We start from the raw sequence: 13,215 nt of genomic DNA, 5'->3' as shown, positions 1-13,215 counted from the left end.
GAAGGCACGACCAGGTCTTCGCCGGGGGGGGGGGGGGGCGAAGGCTGCCCATCATGCAGTCGGGCGAAGAGGGCTTCGACACCCTTCGAATGGATGGCCAGCTCGACAGTGGGCCTGACTACGGTTGTCTTGGGTACTGTTGTAATTATAGGATCACGCTCATTTGTACCATATTACCCCTGGATATTCCAAGAATGTAGCAGGTTAGGAGGTAAGATATGTAAACAGGACCCGTGATCGCCGGGTACAGGCTATAAATAGAGCCACAGTGTAACCGTAAGAGGTAATTAAAAACTGTTCCACTTCCAGTACGTGTCACTCTAAGGGACATTCGATACTTCCACCTCCAAAGGCCCGCCTTGTCTGGGACTTCGATCCCAACAGTCAACGACAGCGATATCTATGCTGAAAATCGATTTCTAGTTGATGTTTCAATGAATAACATCGTTGCTAAGGCACAAGTCCTATCCATCCATGAAGATCACTGAAAGTCGTCCATGATCGTCAGCTGGATCTCAGGTCTTCAGCGAGGAAACTCATGAAGTTCACATATTCATCACCTAAAGGGCTCGATGGTAGCAAGATGTTCATCCATGATCTTCAATATGATGGTTAGGGGCTAGCTAGGTACCAATGTACTTGTATTATTATTAATATAAATCAGAGGGTCTTTCTAAAAAAACACAGGCAAAAAGCAATTACGGGATCATACACAACAGTTTCAGTAAGACCATACTCCCTTCCGTGAATCATATCTTTGATCTTTATTTCTTGTACATTGTTCAGAACTCCATGGTACATTCTAACAAAATTATAAATTGGAACCATCATTAGTCCTTAAAGTTACGATGCAATTAGACAACACAACCGGTCGTAGTCTTTGAGTTCAATGAAACATATTTTACAAGAACCGGATTACTCTTTCTTTGGCAGGATATGGTTGCCACCGGTTGCAATCTTGAATAGATAGAATGCAGACATCAAGGCACTGCAAGAAAAATCTACACATTAGCTCGTTGAAGCTATTTTCTGTTTGCGAGAGGAACAAATGGCAGTGTATAATCCAGTGATGCATCCAAAGTGTCAAGGATGGAATTACCTGAGTCCAGCAACAACACCAGCTGGCATTATCTTCGAAGTTTCAAGGAACCTTTGTCCCATAACATAAGTCAAGGCCAATGCACAAACTGTTTAACACCAATTGAGTTGCACACTTAGTACGGAAACACGAAACAAACAAAGCAAATTTCAGGCAGAAGTAAAAAAGTATCTCGGACACTATTGTAGCTAGCATTACCGAAAACAACAGTATTGTGGCTAGCATTACCTTTTTATGGTTTCGAAAAAAATTACCGTGTTATGTAACAAGAACTACCAATCTGTAAAAAGTGGAACATGCCCAAAACATTTCAACACTAGCAAGATATACCATCTCATCGAATCTGATGGCAGGGGTATAATCTAGTGATGTGGCTCTCTCATGAGCCTGTTTGTAGTTAGATTCAATTCATATCAAAGATATGGATGATCCTATCCAGGATTCCATAGCCAATAACTGGTGGTTACTGAGGATCCCACCCTGGACTGGAAAAACCTCCCAATTTCAACTTTACAAGTAATTCTTCAAACTTTTCAAGGGAATGCGAAAAGATTGTGGCAATTGCTTGAAATCAATCGCTAAATTGCAAAAAAGAAATAACTAATCTCCAATAGAATTTTGTAAGGAAATAGGCAGGAACTCAAGATCAAAATGCTGACACGAATGCCTTGTCAAAAATAATAACACAATCACAGGGCTGTGAGCATGTATCTGTTGGCATCCTTGCAAATTTAGGGTATAGAGGTTATTAGGTGCTGTTAGTGTGCCGAAACTACTGGACTGGAGAGACAACCATAGAAGGAGGAACAGTTCACACTGCACATTTGAGATAGTTGGTGTACTTTTAGGACTGAAAGCCAATGAAGGTTATTGAGATGTTGAAATTTAAATGGAAATGATATGCTGCTAAATTCACAGTGAGCAAAAGCATCTAAATTGAAAGCAACATTTTCTGGGAGGATGCTGTTGCCTGTGGACTTCTTGGACAGATAAGATCAAAGTTCAAATACTTGCAAGCAATTGATTAACTCAGCCCAACATCCAAAAAAAGAGTTCAAAAGGACTCAAATGACCATTAAGCTGGCATTGGTATAGCATATCCTACTGCAGCCTAGTGCAACTCAGCACTTTTAAGCAAACTTATTCCAATAAAAAACAAGATGAAAGAAAAATCCCCCCAGCATGTGGCTACGATTGGAGCCTGTGGAGTCATATATTTATTCCAATAAAGGAGACACTTTACGATATTGAAGCCTTGGCAGCTATGAAAAACCTTCTCTGAGATTGATATTGAAGCCTTGGTAGCTATGAAAAACCTTCTCTGAGATTTCAGCAAACTAGTGCCCTCATGTCATGTACTCATGTACCCTATGAATATATTGTAACATGCAGTAGCTCCAACAGTGGGCAATACACGCCACACTGAAAGGAGAAAGGACTACATGTATTCAAAACTTGTAATCATCCACTCCTAGACAATACTAGTGACGAACTTCCTTCACGAAAAAAAAGTGCATGCTAAACCACTCCTAGAGGATCATTGGGAGCTTCAGGGTAACAACCAGACCATCAAAACCTCTTGGTGTTTGCCCCTTTCCAACTGAGTGTAGTAGTAGCACCAATACATAGAAACAACTATGTTCCTAGGATTCCTGAGCCACTGTGGACAGTCAGCAAAAAGACCCCCATGTGCATTTTGTCAATATACACAGCAATCAGAATGGAACTCGCAAGCTGTTCTAACAGCTTAGAGGTCTTAGTTTCTGCAAAATCAGGCTCAATATGCTGTTCCATATGATCCTCCTAAACATAGAGCACGTCCATACAGACTACGGTGGCAATTTCCGCCATAGAAATACACAGTGCGACAATTGGCATCGCGTAAATCCCACATTAACTGCCCTTTACGATAATCGAAGCGGCGATCCAGCACTCAGTAACAAATCAAGTCGTTTTCTTTACTCCAAGGGCACGATTGCAAGATTCAGAAACAAGAAGAAAACGAAAAGGAGCCATATTAATAATGTGCAGTTTGTCGTTTCTTTATTTTCCGACGGAAGACAAAATGTGCAGTTGAGAGTTGAACGGCAGAGGTCTTGCCATGGTTTCGAGAGAGAGCGAAGGGGAGGACAGGAGTCGCGTACGTGTCTCGAGGGCGAGGGCGAGGTAGGATTTGCGGCGCTTCTCGAAGGCCTTGAGGCTGACGAAGCCCGCGAGGAGGAGAAGCGCGCCGGCGCCGGCGCCGCCGGCCAGGGAGGCGGTGCTGCCGCGGCGGAGGTAGCCCAGGATGCCGCCGGCCAGCACGGCAAACCCGTACGGAATCGTGAAGCAGAAGTCGTGCATCTCCGCAACGGAAGCTCTCCTCTCAGATCTCCCTCGCCGCTGGCTGAGATCTCGCGAGCTTTCTCTCGTTTCTACTTTTAATATGTTTTCTCGGGTGCGAATGCGAAGTGTGAGAAATGAGAAAGTCGTCGTCGACCTGTTGGTCTTGGGTTGTGCGCGTGGTGGCGAAGGAGCGAGTTGAGCACAGATGAAGTGGCAGATTGGTCATTTTCGTGGGCAGTGACCAGCACAGCATAATCGAAATTAAAAAAATGTAACATTCACATACGAGTAACAAGTATTTTTAAATAATATTATTTTATTGAAATTTGTAAAAATAATTGCTAAATTCAAAAAATTAAAAATATGTACCTATCAGTATGCGGAATACCGATAAGGTACCTGTCGGTACTCCAAATATCGACAGCTTACATAGTGTTGGGCTTGGGGACCGATTGGCATGCGAAATACCAACAGGTCGTGGGTGTAGCATCTAGATCCCTAGATAAATGGTAAGTGTTTCGATGATTAATAACAATCGTATCATTGTAACTAGCAAATTTGTTTTGAAGAGTATAAAAAATTTTAGTTCACAATAATGATTGGATATTCTTAGTCCCTAAGTTGATTATATAGATGACCAAAGCAGATATGCATCAAGATTATTGAATCAAATTACACTTGTGAATACAATGGAGCCCGCGAAGGGTGTGGTGATCAAGATTATTTGTTGTCCATAACATGAAACCATGACTGTTCTCCACCACACATGACATATTCTATTTTCGCTCCACGGACATCTCCTTAGTTGTCACTTATCTAATTAAATGTTCACATTTCCATAAAGGGGATGTACTGAATGGAACTCAACTTAAAGTGAGGGAATGCAAACTCATAATACTAGTCATCTGATTGCATGCGTGACGATTATTGTTAATCTGATATAGGAAAATTAACTTTGCTAGTATTCTATGAGAAGCTAGCAGCACACGATCTGTCCTGGATTCACTTCAAGTAGCATCTATTTATACTCATCGACATATGGGCACACCTCACTCATTTGCTGTAGCACGAGGAAATGAGCTTGTTGTATGCCTTCGGATTAGGTGTAATTGCCATCTTCCCCAGAATCCCCGCACCTGCGAGCCTCCTATCATGGCGAGACTTAGGCACACCCATTGGGTTATTTGGATCGATGTAATTAATAGACCACTCCAACACCTCCTCCGTCGTATAATCCTACATGATGCATCCCTCAGAAAAGGCTCAATTTCTTATGTATGACTTGAGAACGCCCATATATCTCTCATATGAAAACATGTGATACAGGAACACAGGGCCAAGATAGTATATTTCCTTCACAAGGTGAGCAGTGAGATGTACCATGGTATCGAAAAAGGATGGTGAAAAATACACCTCAAGAACACATACAATCTCAAAGTGTCTTCTTTCTATCTTCTCCAACGGGTCTAGATTAAGCACATTTTGTTCAATTGCATTAAAGAAAAAACACAGGTTCAGGATAGCCTCGCGAACCTTTATTGGGAGGATGTTCGTAATAGCTACCGCAAGCAATGACATTATCGTCACATGGCAATCATAGGACTTCATCATGGAAAAATTCATTTTTAGCTTTTTCACCGAAACAAGTCTTGCGATGTTGGACGAGTAACCAGATGGAACATTCACACTGTGCAAGAACTCGTAGAATTCTTTTTTCGCGTTCCTAGAGAGAGTGATAACTACTGGGGTAGGCGTTTTCCTTTAACAAAATCATGTGCATGGAGCTCCGGCCTTAAACCCATTTCTTTAAGGTTAGCTCATGCGTTCTCATGATCCTTTCTTTTTCCCTTCATTTGGAGCAATGTACCGATCAGACTCTCGCAGGTATTCTTCTTTACATGCACATTATCGATAGAGTGGCGAACATCTAGTTTTTCCCAATATTCTAGCTCGAATAGTATTGATTTCTTGTTCCACATTCCTAACTGTTTATCATTCTTGGAGGATTATTTTTTCTTGCAAAGGACAACATTGATATTCTTAACCTGATTGTGGACATCTTCCCTGTTGAAATACCTCGGAGGTAACGCTTTCTCCCTTATGCCATCGAACTGCTTGCCCATGTTTCGGTACGGGTGCTTCATGGGAAGAAATGGTCGATACCGCATGTACACTATTTTCTTTGAGTTGTTCAACCTCAAACTGCATGTGCCATCTAAGCAATGTGGGCAAGCTTCACCTTTTCTTTTGCTCTAGCCTGACAAGTTACGAAGTGCTGACAGATCATTAATGGTGACAAATAATATGGCGTGCAAAGTACTCTTGCTTGTACTGATCCCAAACCTCGACGCCTTTCGACCAGAGTTTTTTAAGATCATTGACTAAAGGCCTGAGGAACACATTGATATCGTTGACAGGTTGTTTCTGTCCTGATATCATGATCAACAACATAATGTATTTTCACTTGTTACAAAGCTAGGGTGGAAGGTTTTAGATCGACAATACACTAGGCCAGGTGATATGTGAGGCACTCATGTTACCGAGTGGATTCATGCCATCTGTGCTCATAGCAAGCATAATATTTCTCAATTCTTCAGCGAACCAACCAAATATGGAATTAACGGTTTGCCACTAAGTAGAATCCGCCGGGTGCCGTATCATTGCGTCGTCCTTATGACCCTCTTTATGCCAACACACCAATTGTGCCTCATTTCTGTTGGCAAACAGACGCTTCAGACGAGGAATTACCAGAAAATACCACATCACCTTCTGAGCACCACCTTTACTTTTCTTGCTTCCATCCTCATCACCACCGTCATTTCTATGCTTATATCAATGGGTTTCACAAGCCAAGCATTGATCCAGCTCTGCATACTCTCCATGAAACAAGATACAATCCTACTTACATGCATATATATTTTCTATTCCAGTCATAGAGGACAAATTATCTTATTCGCGTCATAGATGCCCTCGGGCATTAGGTTCCCCTCCGGTAGCATGTCCCTTAGCAGATCCAGCAATGCTTCGAAACTCTTGTTAGTCCAACTATGGGTTGCCTTTAGCTGTAAAAGCTTTAGGTTCCTAAATATTCGCTTGCACTCCTTACAGTTGGGATAAAGGGGTGTCTTGGAATCCTTACAGTTGGGATAAAAGGGTGTCATGGAATCCCGCACAAAGTCCTGGATTTAGCAAACTCACCATTGTTATACTCATCGTGCCGCTCGACATCCTGCACAACCTGGTCCACATTCTCCACAAAATCCTCGAGATTATTATCATTGAAACCTAATATGTCCTTATCCTTGAGATCATGATCCATTTCACCAGGTGTAATTCTTTGATCCATACTATCGCCACAGAGGGCCCGATCCAACTCTCCCTTATTAAGGCCTTCCTCGCCATGTTTGTTCTAACATGTATAATTTCTCTTTAAATCCACGCATGATCAAGTGCATATAGATATTGTCTAGTTTCAGTAACTTCTTATCATTTTTGCAGTTGCGACATAGACAATGCATTATTGTTTTACCACAATCTTTCATATCCGCCAAGGTAGCACTCATGAAATGCTTCACCCCGCTTAGGTACTCCGAACAAGTCTGGGTCTCAAGGGACATCCAACTTATATCCGTTATCTACAATTAATATAAAAACATTCATTCTTCATTAACAATTACCTTAATTTTGTTGTTAAGCATGAAGTTAAAAATTCATACAAATACACTAGATCTGTGGCATCTCGTTGTAGATCGGGTAAACCTAGTATCAAATTTAACATAAGTACAAATCACTTGTACTAAGATTTTGGATAAAGATGCAAAATGGCCGATTACAACTTAAAGCACAACAAATCTACTAAATAGGGATTAGAGGAGAAGAAAAGGAGGAGAAAACGGGAGATGCAAACCTTGAAAGACCTAGCACCAATTCAAACTTCAAATCAACAAGATATTAGAAAATCTCTACCGGAGCCGGTGAAATCACTAGCACTGGCAAAACTGTTGCGTAACTGTTCACCCGCACAGTGACTGACCAACTCTTTAAACAGAGCTAATTAATAGGTGACGGATGATAAAATTACCCGTCACTTATTATTTGCTATAAGTGCCAGGCCATATTACGATACGTCACTTATAACTGGCCCAGAAAGATCCATCAACTTTGCCAAGTCATAAATGCGGGAAGACATGTCACTTATAACTTGTAGTTTAGTTATTACCCGTCACTCATGTTATAGGTGACATGTAATATACGACTTATCACATATTATTTGTTATTTGTAACGTGTAAATACCTGTCTCGACTTAGAGACAATATAAGTAACGGGTCGTATAATGACCTGTCATTTATGTGTGTCTGCTTTATCTATTTTTCACGTAGTGTATTACATGCAAAGCACATTGTAGGAATTGTATAAGCGATCAAACCAGGATACACACCGTGGTAAGTATGTGATGTTGATTAAGAAATGCAGAAACAGCATACTATAGGAAATGCCTCAACGAAAGTGGTGACACCTCGTGCTGAACAGCTGCAGTTTTTAGCTGCAAGTGGCATATCAATGTTCCACTGCCGAAGAAAGTGTCATCATAGCAAATGCTGACCTGGATTCCATTTCAGCAAAATTGTACCTTCAAAACAGATTTCTGCAGACAAAGAAGATCGTGCAAGCATTAGGAACAGTATATCCAGGTGGTACCTATATATGTGCACTTTCAGGCCTTCTACAGATAAAGGTCCCTCTCTTCTTATTGAGTGAAACATATAGCCTGTGAGGAAGAAACCGAGCTAGTGAAATATTTCGATTCCACCAAATTAATTGATACTTGCTGAAAGTAAAAAGGCTCTGCCAGGCAAACAGAATAAAAATTGATATAAGGATCTGCCGAATATCTAACAACAAGTATATATGCATAAGGAGTACACTATATATATAGACAGGGTATACCGTGCATATGTATAACAACTCCAGATACTATGAAACCGAATTTATAATACCTGATACACCTAGAAATCTAGAATATATATACTAGAAAGGTCTCGATTGATTGTCCAACTTGAGAACGATTAGTATCCAAGTCAGCTTTATCTGCTTTGTCATGATAGATAAGATGAAAACATCCTATCGACTACGCTTAGATAGAAGGCATCATATCATCTCTATATAAAGCGGTGAACTATACCTCGGAAGGGGGGGGGGGTGGAGAGAACACTAATGTATCTGCAACTCAACACGAGCATCAAGACCATAGGAGATACTCGGCGATATCACCCTTAGTTTATCTTTAATAGGTCTAGACACATTGCTTATACTCGAAATAACACATATACATCACCATCCATACATGACATAGCGTATTACTCCAACCAGGGGACCAAACTTGTCTACATCGCGTGTCTTGATACGTGTTCAATCCCTGATCTCAAAGGTAACTGAGTCAATTACGAACATATTATCAAGAACTAATCTTCGATAGCTGACGTGCCAGGTAGGGGCCTTCTTCTGCTTTTCAGGATTGATCATGTCTCAAGTTCACATTTGTGCTTGTTTCTTTGATGACGGTTTCTATGACCACTTCAAGTCGGCGGAAGCCATCTACTCATCACCTCCTATCGGATCTCACATCCTCTTTAGCTATTGTTTTCCACTAGGAAAATCAAGGTGGACTGATCCACACTGGTATTCTTGAGTCCAATCTAATAGACGCATACCGTGAGGTGGGACATCTCGACTGGGATCCCAAGGAGTCTAACATTCTCCAGTGCATAGACACTAACACCGAGGATGAGGACAAGGAGAGTGGCAACGTTAACTCAGTCGATAGCCAGAGCAGCCGAACAGATCAATTTGTGTTCATGACTCGAGGAGTCGGAACCCCATCTGACAACACGATGGAAATAGATCAAAACACCGTAGAGAATAATGGCACCAGGATTCCCATGGACCCAGTAGCAGCAGTCGTCGCCTACGGTACCGGCATCTCCAGAGATATACCACTAGGAACTACTGATCATCGATGGACCGCAGGAGGTCAGGTGCCCTCTAGTCTTCAATGATGACTTCCGGGGGTACCCCCTCCACCAGCACCGGTCCTGAGATCAAGGAACAGATACTCTCAGGACAACTGTCACAAGGCTTCATCGACTCAGCCGCAGTTAAGCCTCAAAAGTGGTGTCTTCAGTACTCTAGAGGCTAACGTCCCGGGCGCTCATCCAATTCTAAGATCCTTCCCCGAGTTGGATCTGGTGAATCCTTTTAACCTTGATGCTCAATCAAGTGAAGACTTTACTTGATGCGGCTTAGATCCAAGCTGCTCAAGTAAACAACCATGGTAATTCTAGGCACCCGAGTTGGCAAGGTGCCGCTTCGAGAAGCCATGAACGCGGATATCCCCGAGTCAAGGAATCACAGATGGGAAGCTCGGGTGGTCGGGGTTGAGCGCAGTCCTATGGGCCAGGCTATAACTGATGTGCAGTTGCTCGATCTTCCGAAGGTAACATGATAAGTCGATTGATGGATTTTCGATGTTAATGATACTAAGGCTCCGACCAGAACAGATCAAGAACCCTCGCAACTACTACATCACTACTCCGTGATTATCAACCATACCAAGATGTAGTTGACCTCGGCAAGAAGTCTTTTCTTGCAAGCGAATCGAGAACACAAGTAAGAACAGGTAGATGCAATTTGAATATTGCTAATTACCAATGAAGTACTCAAGTTGGGGTTCAACAAACCGATAAACGAAAAAATTGTCTAAAACAAAATAATCTAAGCTAAACTCGGGCGTAAACTATGACGGTTACTGTGTATATATATGGGGGCGTGAGGAGGTTGACCTAGAGTTCTGCAGCCGTGGAAAGAGGTGTGCACAATCTAGACTCTGACCCTGACACAATTACAAGACCCGACAAGGTCTAAAATGGTGATACAACACTTTATTCCTTTGACTATGACTACACTATAAGGAATATTTAGTCGAGCAAAGATCCATTGAAAAGGGTTTGTCATAAGCTTTCCAGCAAGTCCAGGAATGTCTTAATTGGACTTCGTATGCAAGAGTAATGCCCGTTTTATTGACGTGTTGTCCTAGGACTCGACCACGACCATGACCACGAATTTGACCACGACCACGACTTCGACCATGACCACGACTAGAGCTTAGCCTCAAGTCCGAGTAGACTTGGCCTTCGAGGGGTGACATCTAAGTAAGGTTGTGGTGCTTCTCTCACGTTCCTAAGCAATAAAATATCATAAGAATTTAGTAGTAATCCATCCAAGGAAGCACGAACAGCGAGAAACGAGTTCACCTGATGGTCTAATTATCGTGCTCATGCTCTTGTAATTGGACATTGTATGATTTGAGGAATATTAATAGTTTTGATTGTATCTGAAGGAGCCATGGGCTCATCATCCTCCCCGTCTTGAATTCGAGTCATCCCAAACTCAAGCTCTTGTTCTTCTCCAAGTAGGGCATCAAATCTGAAATGTTAAATGTGGGACTAACCCCAAAATCTACAAGTAGGTCCAATTTGTATGCATTTTTATTGATTTTCTCAATTATCTTAAATGGTCCATCAGCTCTAGACATGAAATTTGATTTTTTTAGTTCTAGAAACCTATCCTTCCTCAAATGCAACCAAACTAAATTGCCCGATTCAAATTTTATTTCCTTCCTACCTTTACTTCGAGTAATCCTTTGCTTTTCAGTCACGTTCTCTTTATTTTTTTAGTTGTTTCATGCAACTTAAGAATAAATTGAGCATGTTTCTTAGCATCTAAATTAAGTCTTTCAAAAATATGCAAAGGTAGAAAATCAATAGGAGCACGGGGATTAAATCTATACACTACCTGGAACGGACTTACCTTGGTGATAGAGTGTACGGACCTATTGTAAGCAAATTCAATATGCGGTAAACACTCTTCCCACATTCTCAATTTTTCTGTAGAATAGCCTGTAATATGGTCGATAATGTACGATTGATAACCTCTATTTTACCGTCGATCTGGGGATGACACGTAGTAGAAAATAGTAGCTTTGACCCTAGTTTATTCCAAAGTGATCTCTAAAAGTAACTCAAAAACTTTGTGTCATGATCCGAGACGATAGTATTAGGCACTCTATGTTGTCAAACGATTTCTCCGAAAAACAAATCAGCTATATTTGTAGCATCATCGTTCTTATGACAAGATATAAAATTTACCATTTTAGAAAATCTATCCACAACTATAAATATACCACCCCTCTCCATTATGTCCTAGTCAGTCCTAAAATAAAATCCATAGAAATATCCTCCCATAGTACACTAGGAACAGGAAGAGGCATGTAAAGACCATGTGGATTTAAGCGAGACTTAGCTTTGTTGCAAGTGGTACAACGAAAACGTAGCGCTTGATGTCATGTCTCGTCTTTGGCCAAAAGAAGTGGGCGGCCAGCACATCTTTAGTCTTATTTTTTTTTCCAAAATGTGACATCAATCCTCCTTGATGCGCCTCATGTAACAACAAAAGAAGAACGAAGCTGGCTGAAATGCATAGCTTGTTAGCACGATAGAGCAATCCTTTATTCAGCACATATTTATTCCCTATTTTTCTTTCTTTACAATGTTCAAGCACTTCTTTAAAGTCTAAATCAACAGTATATAAGTCCTTAATAGTCTGTAAACCAAAAATCTTATGATCAAGTTGAGATAACATGTTCTATCGCCTAGAAAGCGCATCAGCAATCACATTATCCTTTTCTTTCTTATGCTTTATGACATATGGAGAAGACCTAATAAATTCGACCCATTTAGCATGTCGCTTATTCAATTTAGCTTGACTCCTAATATGTTTCAACGATTCATGATGAGAATGTATAACAAATTCTTTAGGCTATAGATAATGTTGCCAAGTTTCAAGCACATGAACTAAAGCATACATTCTTTATCATAGATAGAATAATTTAGACTTGGCCCACTTAATTTCTTGCTGAAATAAATAACAGGTTTACCTTCTTGAATTAACACACCTCTAATTCCAATCCCGCTAGTACGACACTCTAGCTCAAAGGTCTTACCAAAATCAGGGAGTTGGAGTAAAGGAGCATAGGTAAGTTTCTCTTTCAACAATTTGAATGCTTTTTCTTGTATAGGCTCCCATGTGAAAACCACTCATTTCTTCGTCAATTCATTCAATGGGGAAGCAATGGTGTTGAAATCTCGCACAAAGCGCCGATAGAAACCCGTAATACCATGAAAGATTCTCATTTGATTAACAATCTTAGGGGTTGGCTAGCTCTTATGGCTTCAATTTTTGCTTCATCTACTTCTATTCCTTGTGGAGTAACAGCGTAGCCAAGAAAGAGACTCGATCCGTTAAAAAAAATGCACTTTTCAAGGTTACTGAACAAACGTGCATCTTTCAAAGTATTAAAAACAGCACGTAGATGATTAAAGTGTGACTCATGTGAACACTATAAATTAAGATATCATCAAAGTATACCACCATAAATCTTTCAATGAAAGCACGTAAAACTTCGTTCATCAACCGCATGAAAGTACTAGGTGCATTAGTTAACCCAAAAAGGCATTACTTACCACTCATACAAGCCAAACTTAGTTTTAAAAGGAGTTTTCCATTCATCTCCAAGTTTCATCCTAATTTGGTGTATATACTTCACAAGTCAATTTTAGTGAACTCAACTCATCAAACATATCATCTAACCTAGGGATAGAATGACCATATCTTATGATAGTATTATTGATGGCTCTACAATCAACACACATACGCCAACTACGGTCTTTCTTAG

The 13,215-nt window shown here is 40.8% G+C and overlaps 1 protein-coding gene across 1 annotated transcript; it reads right to left on the bottom strand.

The window, feature by feature from the left end:
• Positions 1 to 740: 740 nt before the first annotated feature.
• On the bottom strand, positions 741 to 3,593 carry LOC133915897 (protein FATTY ACID EXPORT 5-like). Its single transcript, XM_062359282.1, has 3 exons — positions 3,244 to 3,593; positions 1,100 to 1,187; positions 741 to 988 (listed from the first exon to the last, which is right to left on the bottom strand). The coding sequence occupies exons 1-3, from the start codon at positions 3,440 to 3,442 to the stop codon at positions 916 to 918; spliced, it is 360 nt and encodes a 119-aa protein (XP_062215266.1). The 5' UTR covers positions 3,443 to 3,593; the 3' UTR covers positions 741 to 915.
• Positions 3,594 to 13,215: the final 9,622 nt, after the last annotated feature.

Source organism: Phragmites australis, chromosome 4, assembly GCF_958298935.1.
Source record: "Phragmites australis chromosome 4, lpPhrAust1.1, whole genome shotgun sequence".
Taxonomy (NCBI): Eukaryota; Viridiplantae; Streptophyta; class Magnoliopsida; order Poales; family Poaceae; genus Phragmites; species Phragmites australis.
This window is presented reverse-complemented; position numbering and strand designations above follow the sequence as displayed.